This window comes from Aedes albopictus, chromosome 3 (assembly GCF_035046485.1).
Source record: "Aedes albopictus strain Foshan chromosome 3, AalbF5, whole genome shotgun sequence".
In the NCBI taxonomy this organism is placed as follows: Eukaryota; Metazoa; Arthropoda; class Insecta; order Diptera; family Culicidae; genus Aedes; species Aedes albopictus.
In genome coordinates, this window is record NC_085138.1 from 308,635,893 (window position 1) to 308,656,000 (window position 20,108).

Here is a 20,108-nt window from a genome sequence, read left to right on the forward strand (position 1 = left end):
CTATTCCCTTTTCAGTTCGTAAGTGATAATTCACATTTTCCTGAGAGTTACAATTACTGGGTACTGTGATAAACTGATTAAGTGGTATTGCTTCTATTTTCACAATTTATTTTTATTTTTTCATAGTTTTTGTTCTTTTTCTCAATTATCTGATACAGGTAATGACAATCTTCGATCAATAATTTAATAGTTGCGATTAATGATGAAATCCTATTTTAAAATGTTAACAAATATCTCAGCTCAAGTAGCTCTTTGTTAGCAATTTGTGAGTTTTATTTCAGATAAATAGTAATGCATGTCACTTTTTTGGGATCATTCCCTGCTAATCCTATAGTCTACGTGAAATATTTCTCGCCTTACTTATACAAATCACAAACGATCCCGTGCAGAATACTGCCTTCAGTTTCCACGTAGATATTCTCGCTGAAGTTGACTCTGAACTGCTTGCTCTTACCGTACGACGAGAAAATGCTTCTAGGATACTCGTAACCCAGACTGTCGGGTCCCCACTTCAGCCGTACCAGATAGGCAATGTCCGGAAACAGCACGATTTGGTTCTCCAGTTTCAGATCTAAGCTGTTGTTGAATGGCACATCACAGATCAGATGTTGCTCCTGGTAGATTGACTCGATTCTCCCGTTGAACTTCGAACAAATTTCCACAGCAATGTTCTCCGTGTACGTATCGCGACGTTTGTCCATAGGGAGTAATTGCGGTGTCAGTCTACTGTTAATAGATAGAGACTTTAAGACAATGAACCTGTTACATGTGATACTGGCTTCGAAGGCCATCGAATCGCCGATGATCAAGGGTCTGACGGCTTTGTAGTGAATTCGCTGGATTGGTGTCCAATGATATTTGTGTTCATTTGTCACCGGTTGGAAACTGGTAAAACTGCAGTCTATTATGGTATCTTTCAACTTATCCGGAAGTTCAATATCTTGCAATATGGTTTTCAGACTATCACTATTCACTTCGAGACGATTCTGTTCACATTCCGTAATGCACCAGGCACGAATCATACAGATAATGTTATCCTTAACTTCGTAGTTATCTTCTAGGATTAGATCCACACAGCTCTTCGATAAATGATGGCTACTTTCTAGGATGATGTTGCTGAGACTCATACCCGAAGTCAGGAAGTGTTTCAGCACACACAAACACGAAAAGATAATATCTTCCAGGTTCATCGTATAGGCTATGTCGAGAATTTTCAGTACATTGTTGGGTTTGATGCTTTTGCCGAAATAGTTAACGCACTGTTTGTGCAGACTGTCGATCATGTATTTTTGTGCGCAGTAATAAAGCTCCAAGATTTCTTCAATATGAAGAATATGGTCAAAGTCCACGGTTCCTACGTAGATGAAGTCCAACATCCGCTCGAACACGATTGGCCGAATGTCTGCGATTTTAACAGTTTGCTTCTCGGCAAGCGAACCGTAGAACATGGCTTCGAATACTGGACTAGCTGCGGATAGGATCAGCTTATGGCAATTATAGATTTTGTCGTCCACTCGAAAGGAACAATCTACCAGATGGTTACGGTGACGCATTTCATTGAACCGCTGGCCAAAATCCGATGCTTCTTCATCCATCTTGTCCGCGTTGACGTCGGCCTGGAAGTGGATCGAGATGAGAAGAGTAGCTTAGTTTTACAATTTACAGGAGGGAAAACATTAAGTACTTCATAAAAATTTCATATACAATTGTCATCTTTGAAAAGAAAATGTCAGAAACATTTTAAAAACATTGGACGTTTTGTTTGCTTCGCAGAGGCTTCCAAGGCATTTTACTTTTAGCATATACACACAGGGGAACGAAACCAGGAATGGGAAATGTCATGTTGTTATTTATCTAATTTCACCGGTGTAAAATGGTGTGAATATAAAAATGTCATGACATTTTTTCATGAAATTTCGTGACATTTCCCATCCCTGATCAAAACAAAGTTATTGGGCGCTTTTTGTTTAGTTTCTTAGTTTCTTATTTTTGTAGTTTTTGTTTGGTGTGCACACGCTTGCTTAAGACAAGAACGAATTCAACCGGTGCCTAAATCGTCAGACCGTGAAGATGCAGAGAATTTCTCTGCCTCTAGTACCTAACAGTGGTTGTGGAATTAACATTGTTTTCCTTTGTCGATGACCCAATGGACGTGGTTGGGTATAACGGTATAACTGTGATGATCTTTTTTTTTCGCTGACTTCTTCTTTTAGCAACAAACTGATCGGGAACATGCTTTTATTGATAGGTATCATCGTTATAGGTAATCGCAAGCCATCCATCAGACACCAGCATTTTCCCATTTATAATCCATAGTTAACCTCAATGCAATGATTAGATTATTGCATTTAAACCCTTGACATGTATGCAACACTGATTATAAACATTATTTTCACACACAAAGTTTTTAAAGTAAATGTTAACCCTTATGTGGCCGGCAGGGTACCCGGGTACCCAGCACCCATTTAAAATACACGGTGTAGAAAAAAGCAAAAAGTTTGCCGGCCACATAACGGTTAACTGAAGACGGATCCAGCAAAAGCAACTTGATAAAACGCAATATTGAAAGGATTTAACAATGTCAAAAAACCTGTTTTGAATCAAAAACATCTTGTAGGATGATGGTGATATACAGTACCTGATGGAGAACCACAGCAGAACTAAATGAACGGTCGTGATCTGAGCCTCTTACCACCCTGGCACGCGCTTCAAGTCTCCTATATCATTCAATCGATTTTTTAATTGGTACTAAATGTTTACCACCGTATCATATTAGGGGTAATTTGAACTGTAACAAATATCGTTCGATAGACTAATTAACTAGCTAACGCAGATGATCTCTAACGATCTCAAACCTATTTCTTTGTATTCCTAGATAAAAATAAGTCTGATGCAAATCGTTTCAAAATCTCTTATCTGAATACAAATTACTGTAAGGTGTTTTACTCACATGCTAATAATGTACCGGAGAACATCCAGACTTCCGACCGGCGGATGCGTGTTCACGATACGTGCTTTTCTACCGCGCCTGCAAATTACTGCTCGTTAAATCTGCTCAAACACGTTGTAGTTCGCTGAGTTTGTATTATACAGTGTTAGACAAAAGTATAGATGTTTTTTTTTTCCGCGAGAATAAGATGTAAAAAGTCGGGCTTGGTGGTATTATCATAACTTTAGTTTCTGTTGGTCTGCTATGGGCAATTGATTGCAATAATTATTTCTTCCTCCTTCCCACATTGACTTGCAATCTGACGTAGCAGACGTCATTCTTGTCTAAAAATATAAAAACTCACACATTGAAGATGTATGTTAGTCGCAATTAGTCTTCTCAATTGTTCCTTATGTAAGTGTAGCTGATCTAGCATCTATGGCCGATCACTCGAACTAAAGCAAGAAAAATGTCAAAAATGTGACGCCACCAGATGCCGTATTTTTATTGAGGATAGCTGGATGCAAATCTCAGTCAGTTGCCTATTATCACCAGGTTTAATATATTTGTTCGCTACTGTAAAAGTCGTTTCAACTACGCCGCAAAGACATCCTTCCACCACCGTAGCTAAATAGTGGCTCAAACACGTGCTTCTGCTTGGTAAACAAAGCGCACCAGCACTTAAGACGCTACAGACGAGGATCTTATCAATACACAAACTACCGCTTCGCTGTTCACCTTATGCCTATCGCTCTTCTATAGAAACCGGCTTCTTTCTATACATACCTACCTATATTGTGTTAAGTTATCGTTCTCCTCATGCGTCATCGCATATGTATTCGCATCACAGAACAGACATGACATAGGTGAGGAGGTTTCTTCAGTCAGTCTAATGAAGCGGTAGATGGGTCTAGGATGGATCACCATCAGAATGGGTGGGATGATCTGAAGCTTAAATTTACTAGTCACGTTTTGGAGCGAGTCGGAAGAGAAACAAAGCCAATGATCCCAAGCCAGACGGAAGATTTACAATTGGACGCCCTCAGTTCTGGGCGGTACATAGACGAAACATATAACTGATCTATAGTTTATTACTATTATTATAGAGTTTTAGAACTTCTCAGCAAAAAAAATGCTGGAAACTTTTACGTACCCCGGGCAATCGGAATGCCAAAGGGGATTAGGCTATGTGAATTTTCTTAGCCGGTTTTGCTTATATAATAATGAATCTACTTCGGATGTACTTTTAGTTGGGATGATTCGGGAACCCTTTAACTATATTGCAGCCGGTTCCAAGAATCACCGCTTTTAAGATGCTGTCCCGGTCTATCTTTAATTTCAGCTCGTCAAGCGCCCTCAGGAGAGATTTAGGGGCAACTCTTGGCGGAGAATGTTGGGCATTATGGTCTAGCGGTACAGCGATGTCGATGAGGGTAACCTTTACTCGCTTCATCTTTTTGTCGTAAACCACAATATCGTCGAGCCGGTTAGCACGAATGAGGACGTACGTAATGACCTCGCGATCCTAGTTCAGCCTCATGCAACTATTTTCTTGAACCGGGTCCGGCTGGTACTTGTAGTAGGGTACAAATCTGTCGACCAAGTTGTTCTTTAAAGCAAGCTGTTGTTGCACGATCTTGGCAACTTCTTTGCGACGATCGAGGTAACTGATCTACTTAACAGCCTGCAACGTAATGCTCGATCGTTTCTCCTACATTTCTCCTAATTTCACTTCCTACAGCAGCGGTCATCCACGTCTTCGTGCAATATGTACCGCCGGCCATTCTTAATCGCAATTACCCGGTCCTGGATGGTTATTATGAAACCTTCTGTTTCTTTGAAGAAGTCAAGTCAAGGTCACCCCGCAACAGCCAAGCGTTTGACGCCGCCTTATCGATGTGATCGAGCTGCAGTTGATGGGAGTGCGCCCCATCATTCTGCTTCCACGTTACGATCACCTCGTCGACGCATTGGTCTTGATGTCGCAGTTCAGCTGGTAATCTTCCTGCGCCAGATGCAGGGCGCTGTATCCATTGTCAGATCCACATACAGTGCGATACATTACGTGACGGTTCTGGCATTCTACGAAATATACCCTCAGATGCTGGATCTGAGAGACACATATTGTCTGGATATCGGTGACGCCTCTTCGTCCTACTGCGCGTGGCAGGGTAACTGTCTCGATAGACGACTTTGAGTGGTGAATTCGGTGCGCCACTCGTACTGTTTGTTCTAGCGCCTCGAGGTCCACTTTACCACCCTAAAGCTGTAGGTCAACAGGGGCACAGCAAACGTGTTGATCACCTTCACCTTGTTTCCGGCTTACATCTTGATACACTCCACTTCTGCAGTGGGGAGCATGTTATGAGATATAATTGCTCGCTGCCGTGTGTACACTGTACACTTCTGCCGTGTGCAGCATACTTGTCGCATGTTCTATGGGAATCCCTATTAACATCTCAGCTAATACACGAGCGCATATGCCGTTGAATAGGATGCAAAAGTGGAGGCGATTTGCGTACACTTCACACGGGGTTAAATAGAAGCATGTAAGCTGGTTAGCAAAGCGAGGGAAGCTCTCGTTGCACATTAGCAGCGCATCCCGTACATACATATTCATCTTATGTCCCTTGCCCATATGATCCGCTGTCGTCGGCCGCCTGCTAACGTGAATGATTGACGTCGATCAGCCACCACGTCGATCAGCCACGTTTTACGCTGTTCAGATTTAAAATTTTAGAAATTCAGTACCTAACTAGAATTTAGTTTTTGTACTCAGCCGATGGCTTAAGCGTCATGCTCAGGGTACGACAGACCACCGGTCAGTTTTGATTTTGCCCAACTAGTACTGAGCCTTTTCAACACAGGGGTATCGTGTATGCTGGGACTTCTACTGGATGAAGAGTATCTCTGATTCCTTCGGTTTCCTCGATGTCTCTGACGCCTTTCTTTATCACTTTCACTATCTGAATAGTATCTGTGTGTGCTACTGTCGTTCTCCCTTCTATGCCCTCTTGTTCGATCCTCCGTACTACTTGATCTTCTTCGGTTTAGACTTTCTACACAACCTTCTATGGCTCGGACTTCTCCTATCATCTCCGGAGTAATTCGTCTATTGTTTCTCCCACGTTGATACTGTCCTAATTCTGATCTACTGTACATCTACTGTGTATCCTCTGCGCTTCTCATATTCTATACGCGTACTCTGCCTTCCTGTTTCGTTGTAGTATCCTTTCCTATTTTCATTGCGATACTCGTCGTCTTGCCTATCTTCAAAGCATCTCTCGACTACCTTTCCAGCTACTGAATACAACGAAACCTTTCTTTCGTTACTGTTTCTCCAAACTTGATCCTTTCCAGAAAAGTATTCCACAAACCTCTGTATATCCTATCCTAACGCTCCTTGTAATCTCTCATCGTTGGTTTCTCTTTCCAACTCAAGTTCGGAGTTATTTCCATGATCCTTCTCCTTTCCTCTTATGTTTTCCTTCTTCTACGTTTTAGTTATCCTTGTCTGCTCCTTAATGTCATACTCTTCTTTCTCTATCTGTGTCTGCTCTAATTTCCTTTCACCTTCACCTTCTTCTCTCTCATTTTGCTCCTGTTCGATTGGCTTTATCTTTCTCCTCTTGCTCCTTTTCGTTCTTTCCTTGATCTCTTCAATCTTTCCCTGTCTATATATGTACTGCCTGATCTTTTTAAGATTCACTATCCGGATTTCTGGCTTTGATTTTATACTTTTTGAACATTTCGCTTCCACAACGGCTGGGTATGAAGAAGTTTTGTGAATGTCAATTTCTTGATTTTTCTTTAGCTGACCAAGATATGTGGAAATTACACTGTTTAAGATGATTTAACAACACCAATGTGCACAACAGAAACATGCGCTCGATGAACAAATTGAGTTTTGGATTATGAAAAGAAATCCACGTACTCCGGTGAGATTCGAACTCACGACTCCCAATTCGCTAGACGGGCGCTTCTATTCCTTCAAGCTACGGAGTCACTCGACTATCTCCGTCGCCAGTAGGCGTAGAACTGAACTCGATTTCACAGTCGCATATGGTTTGCTACTTTTGACAATCCAAATCTCCTTCGGATAGGATTAGATGGACATCTAACACATACACTGTTGTGCACATGTATGCCAAAGCGGGAGAGGAAATTATTTTTAATTGTCATGAGCTTCGGGCACTGGACTCACGACGTATCAGTCCTAGGTCGACCTATTACAGTAAGGGTGACCGTAGTACCTTACAAATGTCAATTTCTTGATTTTGCTTTGGCTGTCAAAGCATTTTCAACAGTGTAATTTCCACATGGCTTGGTGACTCCGTAGCTTGAAGGAATAGAAGCGCCCGTCTAGCGAATTGGGAATCGTGAGTTCGAGTTTCACCGAAGTACGTGAATTTCTTTTCATAATTCAAATCTCAATTTGTTCATCGAGCACATGTTTCTGTTGTGCACATGGAAGGACCGGAACCCGAACTGATAGTTGGGAATCCTTTTAACTCCGCTCGGCCTAGTAGGAATCTTAGTACGCGAAGCCGGATCGTTGTAAAGAGTGTGTTTCCCTCTAAAAGAAAAGGTCAACTCCGAACGTTCTCGTCATCAAAATCGGAAGCCATCCGTCCAGCCGCCACTCACCCCGCAGCTCTAATTTCGGCCATACCCGCACTGGGCACGGGCTCCATCGTTGCGCGCCAATACTGCAGCGAGGGCGGGTCACACCTTTTGCCGCCATCGCAACGAATGTAAGTACCCACTGCCATCATCGAGCCGTGACAAACAACACCATCGAGTCGACAAAGAAAAAGCCTGCGCAGGTACAGTGTATCAACCAATTGTCCGTACAGCGATTTTCGGTCAAAATAATTTTTCATTCAAATATTTATAACTTTTTTATACGTCAATCAAAAGCGTTGAAAATTTGGCCAATCATAAACCATATATTGAAGCTCCATTGGTAAAATTTTGAGCGAGATCGAATAAGCTTTCTGAAAGTTATAGAACTTTTAGTAAAACTTATAAGGTTTTTGAACACATTTTTAAAATATTATATCTCAATATGTACTCGTTGAAACTTTTTCAATCTTTTTTGTGTTCCAGCTTATACCTAAGGCTTTCATATGCAGCTTCGTTTGAGGTTTTATATTCACTACAAAAAATATGAAAAATCTGTATATGTTCAGAGTATTATTTGGAAATTTATCATATTTTGATCAATAAAAGTGCCAAGTGTTTTCAACTTTTTTAAACTCTCTTAATGTAATGTTTTTATACAGGACCTACTAAACTACATATGAAGAGTAGGTCCTATGCATTTTTCGTTCAGTTAATGCACTTTTATTGGTGGAAAACGTTTGGCAGATTATATGTGCAAAATATGGTAATTTTTTAAATATCGTCAACTACATAAGCACATTTTTCATATCTTTTGTAGTGAATATAAAACCTCAAACGTAGCTGCATATGGAAGCCTTAGGTTTAAGCTGTAACACAAAAAAATTGAAACAGTTTTATCGAGTACATATTGAGATATAATGTTTTAAAAATGTGTTCAAAAATATTATAAGTATTACTTAAAGTTTTGTAACTTTCAGAAAACTTATTCGATCTCGCTCAAAACTTCGCCAATAGAGCACTAATACATGATTCATGATTGGTCAAAATTTCAGCGTTTTTGATTGGCGTATAAAAAGTTATAAGCATTTGAATGAAAAATTATTTTGACAAAAAATTGCTGTACGGACAATTGTTTGATACACTGTACTGCCGTGAATCGCATATCTGTCCCATTTGCATAGGAAATCCAGCAAAGATGGGACTGATATGCGGCAGTGTATGTGTGACTATTAGGCATAGCAAAGTTCCCAAGTATAAATGACAGCTTCTAAAGTATTTTTTCCACCCATACATGAAAAATAGTTATGAAATCCCATTTGAGCTCTGTGCAAAACTATTTACCACTAGTGATGCAAAGGAGGATCTAGCATACCCAAAAGAACTGTCATCTATACTTGGGCCATGTTCTAGTACTTTCGTGAGTTTTTCACCAACAACCCAGAAAAACCGTCCAACTCGAAATTAAATTGTTTTCGTATTTGTTAATCGAGTAGTTTTACACAGTTTTACATTTTTCTACAGGAACTGGATAGAAACTGCGTAGAAACGGCTATCTCAGTCTTATGCCTGGAACACATAGCGTCCGTTCCGTCGAGGTTTGCGTTTTTTTTGACAGTTTTCCCAAGGGAAATGTGTCAAACTAGTGTCATGCACACGCAAACGTACGCATTGTGTGGGGCACTTTAATGTACTGACGATTTATTTTATTCTACCCGACTTTTCGGCCATGGATTTTGGTCTTTTTCAAGGAAAAAAATGTCTAATCGTCCTTGTTTTTGCTACAATTTGCATTTGCGCTATGTTGACAAACGCAAATGCAAATTGTAACAAGGACAAGGACTATAGACAAGTTTTCCCTTGAAAAAGACCAAAATCCATGGCCGAAACGTCGGGTAGAATAAAGTACATCGATGAGATAGCCGTTTCTAGGCAATTACAGTCAGGTTTTTTTTTACGCGGGGGATGCGTACCACGTAAAAAAACTCAGTTCAAAATCCAAAAAACCGCGTAAAAAAGTCTCAAAAAGTTGTTTTTTGTATGGACTTTTCATTTACGCGGCCACGTAAATGAAAACCGCGTAAAAAACCCTGACTGTACATTTTTTCTATTATCATTTAGCGCATGTTGGACGAAGTTCACTTCGATTTCCAAAACTATTCCGTTTTTGTTACTACTGGAATCTTCACTCTGTTTTAAACTTCCCTCGTGGTGTTTAGTGGGTTGAAGTGATGAGCCAGTCTAATTAGCAATTTACGTCATTTTGGGATTTTCCAGGTTAAAAATTGCGTTTTTAATTTAATTTAAACATCATGATTATCTGCAGACTTGGATGTCTGGTACAGTTTTGGTAGTACGCAGCCGAAAACTTTTGTCATTTAAAGATGATTGAATTCCAAGCTTCTGTTCTAAGTGATCGGTTCTAGGGGAAAATATGCTGTTGAATATATTTATATTCTTCAATAAAAATCATTGGTAAGACAATACACTGACTGCCCTACCCAACTATGTTTGTGCGTAGGACATGTCCTACCTTTGATGGCACATATTTCCCAAATGGAGGAGAACGTTCCTCTGGATCTGGACTTGCCGACCAACTGATACCTATCCTACCCACTCCTCGCGCCATTGAAACCCTTTATCAGAGAAATATTGAGTAGGTGCGTTGAACCCCAGTGGGGCATATTGGACCAATTCCCTCTAAAAAAAACCTTGATTGGGCTATCTCCGACTTTCAAGCTAAATAAAAACTAGTATCCTTTTGCATCCAATCGGAGGTGTGGCGCTTACGCTTACCAAAACCAACTATGCAAACCCGTTTTTTTTTTTCATACGTCAGACAATGATCTATAGATTTCATGGTGTAATTACCTCATATCCAGCTTCTGCAAGTGTAATCTCCTGACAACGGACCGTCATCACAAGGACATTAATTACTGTCTTGCCACCGCTGCTGATCCCGGGTAGACGAGAATATCTAAATCATATCTCAAATCGAACACTTTTTGCTGTCATAGCTCGATGTGATTTTGATGAGCTATTCAAAAACCTAATGAATATCGCACGAATAGCTCAAAGTGATACGATATCAATTTTTGTTCTTGTCGAAATAGCTGAAAATTTCTACATAAGAACAAGTTTAGCTCTTCTGCACGAAATGGAACACATACACCCATAGAGATGGCTCAATGTTAGTGAAATGCCATGTGCTCCTTTCTGAGCTGTGGAAACGAAGAACCGCATGCTCTTATTCCCATGTTATTTACAACAGCGAGCCACAGTTGAGTGGTAAGCATCGCTGCCTGTAAATCCTAAGGTCGTAGGTTCGATGCTGCATGCTGACATTTTTTTATTTTTTTTTTTCTAGAAAAAAGTGACAAATCTTGTCTGCTATTATTTTGATCTTGTAATATCTTATCGAGCTATTATTGAGTAGTTCACCATATTAGATTTTGCAATTATTTCTGTTCTTTTACCTCTTATATCAATCAAACCAATATCAGTTTTTGCTCTTCAGTAATTCAATCAATCATAGCTGAATATGCTATTCATCAGATTTTTCCACCTACTCGGGATGACTATCGCTGCCACTTGGTCACAGCAATGCAATGTGGGTTTGCGTGACTGACCAACATTACTAGTAGGGCTACTTGAATTGACTCTCGTTGTCTCGTTGCATCATACTAAACCTACGCGCGTCTGGAAGGCCAAGAACGCGACATCTTATGGCAAGAACAAGTTTTGCCTCATTCTATTTTGTTGAGAATGGGAAGCAGCGAGGAATTCTTTTCCACTGAATAAGAAGGCAAACCCCAAACTTGCCTTACGGCGGCAACCAACAGGTTGGTGAAAAGTTCAATGTTCGCAGCTCGACAGTTAGGATGCCACTTGCCAGAAGAAACTGGCTCTATTCAGTGAAACCTCCGCCAGCCCGTGCAACAAAGCAAAGTGGATCGAAAACCGTTAAAAATTTGATCAAACGTCAAACGGAAAGTTGTGACAGGGACATTTGCAAAAAAAAATCAGGCACAACTTGTTTCGACCATGAAACTATGTCATTGATCTTGCCAAATCAAAATTTCAGACTGTAGGAGAGAAAGTATGCAAAATTATCAACGTGCAATAAAACAGCAAGAAAAAGTTTTAAAGCCATAAAGGAAATTTTATCTAAAACACATATGTTGGCTTTCTTTTGCTACTGTTTAAAAACAGGTTTCAACCTCGAACAAAGATTAAACGGGAGTCTATCAGCTGTTAAGAAACCGCGATACGATATGATACAAAACACAACAGAAAAAAAAGGCTGCAGGATATAGATAACACAATCGTCTGAGTACCGTTGCAAACTACATACGTGCTCGCGAGATTGCAAGCTATGACGATGAACGTAGTAGGTATAGAGCGACGACACAAAAACAAAGCATTAATTTTATGGCAAGTATGGAGCCGAGATACCTCAGACCCAGTCACATGGTGGAGTCAATAGCCGGTGCTGACCGTGAAGTTTAAATCTCACTGTGGTAGAGGTGTGACGGTTAGGTTTCTCGCCACTTGCCATAGTTCAATAGAGAAGAATCCGTTAGGATGTAGGGGAGAGTATCTGGGAACGCACCCACGGTGTTTAAGTGGGCCTAAATGGGAAATAATAATTATTATTTTTCTTTATTATCGAGATTTTCGGCTGGTTGATCTCGTACCCTACAGGGAAATAATCATTCATCAGTTTTCAGCTAAATTGATTACTTACACACATCGCTGAACATTTTTACCCCTTCAAGACGTGCGCCGTTGTAAAAAGTACAACACTGCGAAAAAACCTCGCTTGTCGTATACAGCGCGAAAGGTTAATGATCAAAGGTAAAGCTAGACAGCGTAAGCGTAATAGAGCGATATATTAATAATCCCTTGGATGAAACTTGAGAAATCTTGATATGGAATCTGATGGAGTATTTAACCACCACAAACGCCAAAATGAAAGTAGATTTTAATCGGTTGAATGATTTCTACTGGCCGACGTGGATATTTCGTGTGGAATTAGTCTTGATGAAAGAAGATCTATGGTCAACGGTGAAGGATGCCAAGTCGGCGAAGACCACGTCAGCCTGGACGAGAAAGCTCGGGCGATTATTGGTTTGGCGCTGGAAGACAGCCAATTGAGTCACATCATGGATGTCGGAAGTGCAAAGGAGATGTGGGATAAATTGAAAAGCTATCATGAGCGAGGATCATTGACCAACAAAATCCATGTATTGAAGAAACTATGTTCGTTGCATCTAGAAGAAGGAGGAAACATGTCCGAGCATCTAGTGAAGGCTACAAATTTGGCTCATCGTTTGGCAAGAATGGGTGAAGCACTGAAGGAGCATCTGGTTGTAGCAATTTTGTTGTCCAGCCTGCCAGAGACTTACCACACACTTGTTACAGCTTTGGAGGGTAGACCGGAAGAAGATATGAGGCTATCGGGATGCTTCGTTGGCATAGTCCCCTCGTTGGGCCTATCTCAACGTAAACCAAAAACTCAAACAAACACGCATAACTGGATATCGGAAAAGCTATGCGCCAAACAACTGTAACATTTCGTTTCAATTGTAGCACTTCGGAGCATTAAAATTGAATGAAAATGTCACTTTGTTTAGCTTTTGTAGACGCCATGATTCTTCGGCTTAGTGGGTAGTCTATACACATGATCATAAATAGCCTGATTCTGGAACATTTCGAATTAACTTTTCAATAACTGAACATTTGATGCGACGGTCAAAGACGCTATTTTGAACTTGTATACTTGTTTTCAACGAAAAATATTTTTTTTACAAATTGAATGTGGGCCGAATATTGAGGACATTTTTTTCACTATGTACCCAAATCTTGGCCCATCAGTAAAGTGACGTCAAAAACACCGATAAAGTAACGTCAAAAACGTTACTTGCGTAAGAACCAGAAAGAAGGAACAGAAAAAAAGATTTTGTGTGCGGTGACTGTAAAAATATAACACAATAATAGGGTTGCGTTGTTTTAGTTACTAAATTAAGAAAGAACTTTAGTCTAAGTGATTTATTTAGGCCAACGTTGTATCCACTAATAGGCCAATTTTTGTACCATAGACCAACGTTGCATCCCATCGCAATGAATCTTTTCAGCTTAATTAAGTAAATTCTTAAATATTTACGTTAGTTTACTTCTAATTGGTGAAATATGCATTGCCTAGAGTGTGTAATAGGGTCAACATATTATTTCTAGTGCTATTAATTCATGAGTTATGGTCAAAATTGTCAAGGTGGCTTGCAAATTAGGCCAAGGAATGGTACATATACCCTATGTGAAGGGTAAGCTGCTGGATGGATGAATGGCGTAGAAAAAACCAAAGTGAGGTGCAGGAGAATTTTTGTGAGAAAGCGATGAAGTCTGTTGTACAATCGGAAAACAGAAGAAAAGTGAAACAGTGTTATTATTGTAGACAAGACGATCATTTTAGGATGAATTGTCCAATTTTGATGCAACAAGCGGAAGTTAGTGTACAAAAACAAAGTCAAGCAAAGGGAAGATTCAAATATTACGTCCATCATTTTTTGGGATTTCTAGACCCCCCCCTCCCCCTCTGTCACGCTATTTTCCTATCCCTAATACACGTACTGTCACACTTTTCTAGACACACCCCCCCCCCCTCTCCCAAATGTTGGACGTAATTTTTGAACGTTCCCAAAGTCGGTGCGTCGATCTCATCCAGGAAGCGACAGTAGTGAAAGAAATGTGTGTTTTACAACACGGACTGGAAGTGAAGTGTCAAAAGAAAGCAGATGGATCATTGACACTGGCTGCCTAGGGTTACCATATTGTTTACACATGAAAAGAGTACATTCAAGAATTCTGATAAAAGAGTACAAAAGAGTACAGTAATCGAGTATTTTTTTTTTTTATTGAATACTGTTTGACACTCTTGAAGTGTTTGATATTTAAATTCCATAAACCATACTTGACACCTAAAGGTAGGTAAATTTTCAAAAGGAGTGAAAAACTAAAGTTGTGTCTACTTAAACATCACTGGATAGTTATTACAGCAGTTTCTAATCTCACATTTTTTCAGTATGCATGCCAACTATTGACCAATCGAAATACTTTGTTAGTGATTTGTTTTCAAATTCCTTTCGTTAAGAATTGGCGAGAACTGTCAATTTTTTTGTTCTCCCGTAGATGGATTTCGTGCAATAGGTTTCGTAAGACACGTGACGCTTACACCGAGGACCTAGGATCGAATCCCAATCCCTACAAACTCGCAAAATGTAAGTTCTTTCTTCGGAAGGGCTAAAATCTCGATAATACAGATTACAAACTTCTTTTAAGAACTCAATGGAAAATGTAACTCACGGCTTCGTTCAAGATAAATAGTTTAAAAATTCAGCCTGCTTTCAAAAGCTAACATATTAGAGAAACGAAATGCTTTCGTTATTATTTACCCTTCCGATTATTGCACGTCAAAGTGAAGCCATTTTTGCAAAACAAATGAATAAACGACAGTTTTAACAACATTTTTCAGCAAGGAGCACACCATAATCTGAATGATTTAGTGTGGTTTCGATGGAAGAAAGGGAAAATAAAGATGGCCTTTCTTCTGCAGATAAGTTAAGTGATTCTAATTGGTAGCATACTGATTTTTTTTACTGTTATTTTAATTGATAGGGTAATTGTTCCCATCGTTGTGGTAGTACCTATTGTTGCGGTAATGGCAATTGAGCACTTTTTCGACTGAAATGTTACCAAAAGGTATTTTTAATAGATGTATGGTGCTTAAATTATGAGATTGCACCATTTGTTTGCTTAAGATTTGCCCAAAACCTATTTTAAAAAAAATATTTTCCTAAATGTGTTTGCTGCTGTGTTCCTATTGTTGCGGTAGTGTTCCTAATGTTGCGGTATCCCATATGATTTCAATGGGATACCGCAACAATAGGAACAAAATACCGCAACATTAGGAACACATACCGCAACATTAGGAACACAATGTTCTTTCAGATAAAAACGAATAAAATGCTCATAACAACATCAAAGTGGCAATATTTCGTTATTTTCCCGTAGATTAAGGATGGATTTTATTATTTTCAATTCAATCCATGTAAAAAGTTTGCTTGGGACGATACAATTGTGGTTTAAACATGAACCCAGCGCTTAACTCCTCCATGATCGGATCAATTACCCTATGTATATATTTTATCAGACAAATGTAATTTTGCAAAAAAGAGTACAATTGGGCCCACTTTACCAAAAAGAATAGTACGCCCAATTTTTTGCTGAAAAAGAGTACATGTACTCTAAAAAGAGTACGTCTGGTAACCCTAGGCTGCACCAAGCATATGACTGGTTCAGTGGCAAGTTTGAGTAGCAGAATGCCGTGTCAAGAGAAGGTTGCGTTAGCGGATGGAGGAACATTGATGGCAAGAGGATGCGGAACGGGGAGAATCGTCGGTCGCGGATTGCTGGACGAGAGTGTCGAAATAAAACTTAATAATTTGTTGTTTGTTCCTGGACTGACTGGAAGTGTGCTGTCGGTCAGCCAAATCACCGAAAACGGCTACAGTGTACTGTTTGGTCCAACTGGATGCAGGATTCTGGAAGGCGAGAACGTTATTGCTATCGGCAAGAAATGCGACGGTTTATATTACATGGAGCAGTAGACACGGAGTTTCAAAACAGGAGGAGCTGCTTGTGGCGTATTCACATTGGTCGGGCTCCATACAAAGGGGCGGCCAAAACTCTCAAAAAACGAAATTGATATTTTTAAACTTTATTTCACCTAATAACAAAGATAATGTATTGTAGTTTTATGATTCTTAATTGAAAGTATACCAGCTTTTGTATTTCAATGACATTTTCACTGCCAAAGTGGCCTAAGTCATAAAATTGAAAAATGATTTTTTTTCGAAAAAAGTGAAATAATAATATTATGAGAATGGAATATATGTTTTATGTTATCCAGCATATGAAAGCTTGTTATTGGATTGTTTGAATGCACGTATGGTGCAAAATTAATATGTCACAAAACTTTTCAAATTTTCATATATTGTACCTTAGGAATTTTGGTAATTTTTAAGTTAAAAAACGGTTCGTGTCGTCACGTGTCGCCGCAATTTCGAATAGTACATCTTAAACATCATGCTTAGGGCTGCATAAAAACGTTTAAGTATTTTTGCAGAAATTTGCAGTTTTTCAAATTAGAGCTATTTAAAAAAACTCATGTTTTTTCATATATTTTACGTTATTTTTCCATTTTCGACTAAAATAAAATTTATCTTCCCACATTTTTTACACGTTTTGAACAAACTTGATTGGATTTGATCGAAAGATGATCATTTAATTAAATTTAAATTGGTGTTCTAACAAAAAAAAGCAAAAAATGTGGGGTTTACTGATTTTTACCGTTTTTTGAAATTATTGAAGTTGCGTTATTTTTGAATACCCCTTTTTAGGCACTTAAAATACTATATAACATATCTAGACAACCTATAACTTCGATTAAACATATAAAAAGAGTTTTGGCCGAACTTTATCTTTTTCCGACCATTGTGGTATTATCAGTAGTTAGTAAGATGATGAGGGCTGCACTAAGGAGGAGTGTTGGAGAAGTGTAGTGGCAGCCCCCTGGTAATGATAATGACAGTTTGTTTGAGTGTTCAAGAGTTTGTTTGAATGTACACTCCCGTTCAAAAGTTTGGGGTCACCCCCTCAAAAACATGTCATTTTTTTAGGCTCATATCTCCGCCAATTTACGTCCGATTTCAAAAATCTAGGTCTCATTCAAAAGATAATAAGTCAAAGAAACTTTGAACATGGTTTTGATGAAACTTTTACAATAATATTTATATGTAAACTTAACCTAAACTTGCAACATTTTCTAAAAAATAAATTTAATTTTACGGCAGTGTCGCTGGAAATTGGGTCGACCAAATTTTAAGTCGAGAGCGGTAATATAACCTATTTTCTATTGGCTTTCGACTGCCTTTTACCGAACTTAGCGGAAAAATATAGAAAAAAAGTTATTTAGGAAATTAACCATTGATGTCATCGGCCAAAAGTTTGGGGTCACCCCTCAATATGATGCATCAGCCAAAACTTTCGTAAAACATGGAAAACTGATTTGATGATATCTTCGTCATCTTTCATTCAATTTTAATTCTTTTTGGCTCATTTTGGAGATACATAATAAAGTAAACTTACATATCACACCTTTAATTTGATGTATTCAATAATTTTTATATATAAAAATATTATGTAAAGGTAACACATTTCAAAAATTGAGGCACTTTTATGCTAAGTTTAAGTATGTAAGTTTTGAAAAATTGTTGCGGTTCAATGTCTATGCAGTAAGCATCATTCATTATGTTTAATATAAGCCAAGAAGAATTAAAATCGAATGAAAGATGACGAAGATATCACCAAATCATTTTTCCATGTTTTACGAAAGTTTCGGCTGATGCATCATATTGAGGGGTGACCCCAAACTTTTGGTCGATGACATCAATGATTAATTTCCTAAATAACTTTTTTCCTAGATTGTTCCGCTAAGTTCGGTAAAAGGCAGTCGAAAGCCAATAGAAAATAGGTTATATTACCGCTCTCGACTTAAAATTTGGTCGACCCAATTTCCAGCGACACTGCCGTAAAATTAAATTTATTTTTTTAAAAATGTTGCAAGTTTAGGTTAAGTTTACACATAAATATTTTTGTAAAAGTTTCACCACAACCATGTTCAAAGTTTCTTTGACTTATTATCTTGTGAATGAGACCTAGATTTTTGAAATCGGACGTAAATTGGCGGAGATATGGGCCTAAAAAAATGACATGTTTTTGAGGGGGTGACCCCAAACTTTTGAACGGGAGTGTATGTGTGTTGACGAAGCGTTCATGCTGAAGGATTCTGACAATGTATTTATGTAAATATATAGTGGTAATCACGTTCAAATGTATGCGTGCCTTTTTAGAAGATGTAGTTGTGAAACTGCGAGGAAAATATTTGCACTTTTGCCCCGGACGTTAGTTTTATCATTATTTACCTGTTTTACCCAATTCGATTGGGTAATATTTGCATATGCAATCTGAATAGCCTTTCAATTGGCGTGCACTTTTGTGTGAGGAAAAATTTGCGCGTTCGTGTGTTGAAATGTCACTTATCTCTATAGTTTTAGTCCGTACTAGTCCGTTGACCATTGAACATGTAGAAAAAGTAAAGTGCGTTTTACTTTCTCCTGAATATCGCGAATTCCGGGACGTGTACTACCCGGTCGGTTGTCTGGTTGAAAACCGTATCCGTTGCGCCTTGAGTTTTAACATGGTGCCGCTCCACAGTGATGCGGCTCCATACAAAAGGTGGCAAAAAGTCTTAACATGCATGATATTCGTTCAAAGCTTATCAAAACTTTATTATTTATTAGAATAAGTTAACTAGAAGTCATGTTGACTTCCTATGGGCCGCATTGGCCACTTTCAGGACCGTTCCGGAATCCTGGTTTCCCTGGGGAAGTGGACAATTTGAGAATGTTTTTTACCCTCCAACGTTTAAAAGGGAACCAATGGAGATAACAGATTTTTTCGAGTGAGAAGCGACTAGTACAATAGAAATGTTCATTTCGCCGAACCGGTTCATTTTACCGATTCATTTTTGAACCGGTAAAAAATATTTTATAATTCCGATTAGAAATCTTTATTTTTTTATAATTTATTTTCATGGGCAATTAAACATGAATAAAATGTATTATTTTGCGAACCGGTTTGCTCAACCGGTTCACTTTCGAAACGGTAAAATCAAGGATTTCGTCCAACTGGTGTTATGCTGATGTTCTACACATTATGATGATAAACAAGTGGAGAATACATTATTTGTTGAACCGTTTTGTCTAACCGATCTATTTTTTTAACCGGTTAAATAGTTACAGCATATCTCTTGAGGACAGTTGTTTTATAATTACTTCTTATGGCTAACCTTCCACAAAAAATAAAATAAGTGAATTGGAAAACCGGTTCATTTTCGAACCGGTAAAATCAAGAAATTCATCCCACTAGTAAATGGATGCCCATTCGACAAAATAAAAGATAATTTTGAGAGCCGGTTAATCAAAAACAATAATTTATGAACCGGTTAATTAATTTTGCTGTCCAGCTTGATAATTGTTAATTTATTTTTATGAACGATTAAACATAGGACCAAAATAAGTGATAAGGAAAGCCGGTTCACCAATCCGATAAACTTTTGAAAAGAATAAAAAAAATCCGCCTGTGCAGTGTCAGTGTAAAAAACATTATTATTTTTAATGAATGACAGATCAACGAAACTAAATGATTTTGCTAACTGGCTAAAACCAACTTAGTTATGAACCGGTTACAATAAATTTTTGTTCAGTTTGAGAAACGTTGAAGTTCTCCTATATGAAGTTCTCCTAAATGATCAGAAGAACTAGTTCGTTTGACCGTTACACTTTTGAACCAACTAAAACAATTTCGTACCAGTACTTATTTATGTATTTATTTATATTTTCCATAAATTTCTAATATTCATGAACACAAAAAAAAA

General features: G+C 38.5%; 1 protein-coding gene across 2 annotated transcripts in view; it reads right to left on the minus strand.

Annotated features, from left to right (window-relative positions):
• Positions 1 to 91: 91 nt before the first annotated feature.
• LOC109411563 (BTB/POZ domain-containing protein 6) overlaps positions 92 to 20,108 on the minus strand; it is a 43,328-nt gene continuing 23,311 nt past the window's right edge. Inside the window, exons 1-2 of one of the 2 annotated variants that reach the window (XM_019685102.3) lie at positions 2,951 to 3,122; positions 92 to 1,616 (exon numbers count right to left, since the gene is read on the minus strand). In XM_019685102.3, the coding sequence (XP_019540647.2) occupies positions 357 to 1,595 (1,239 nt within the window). In that variant the 5' untranslated portion in view covers positions 1,596 to 1,616; positions 2,951 to 3,122 and the 3' untranslated portion in view covers positions 92 to 356. Of the gene's footprint in view, positions 1,617 to 2,950; positions 3,123 to 20,108 lie in introns of those variants that run through there. The other variant, XM_019685101.3, reaches the window with a different exon arrangement.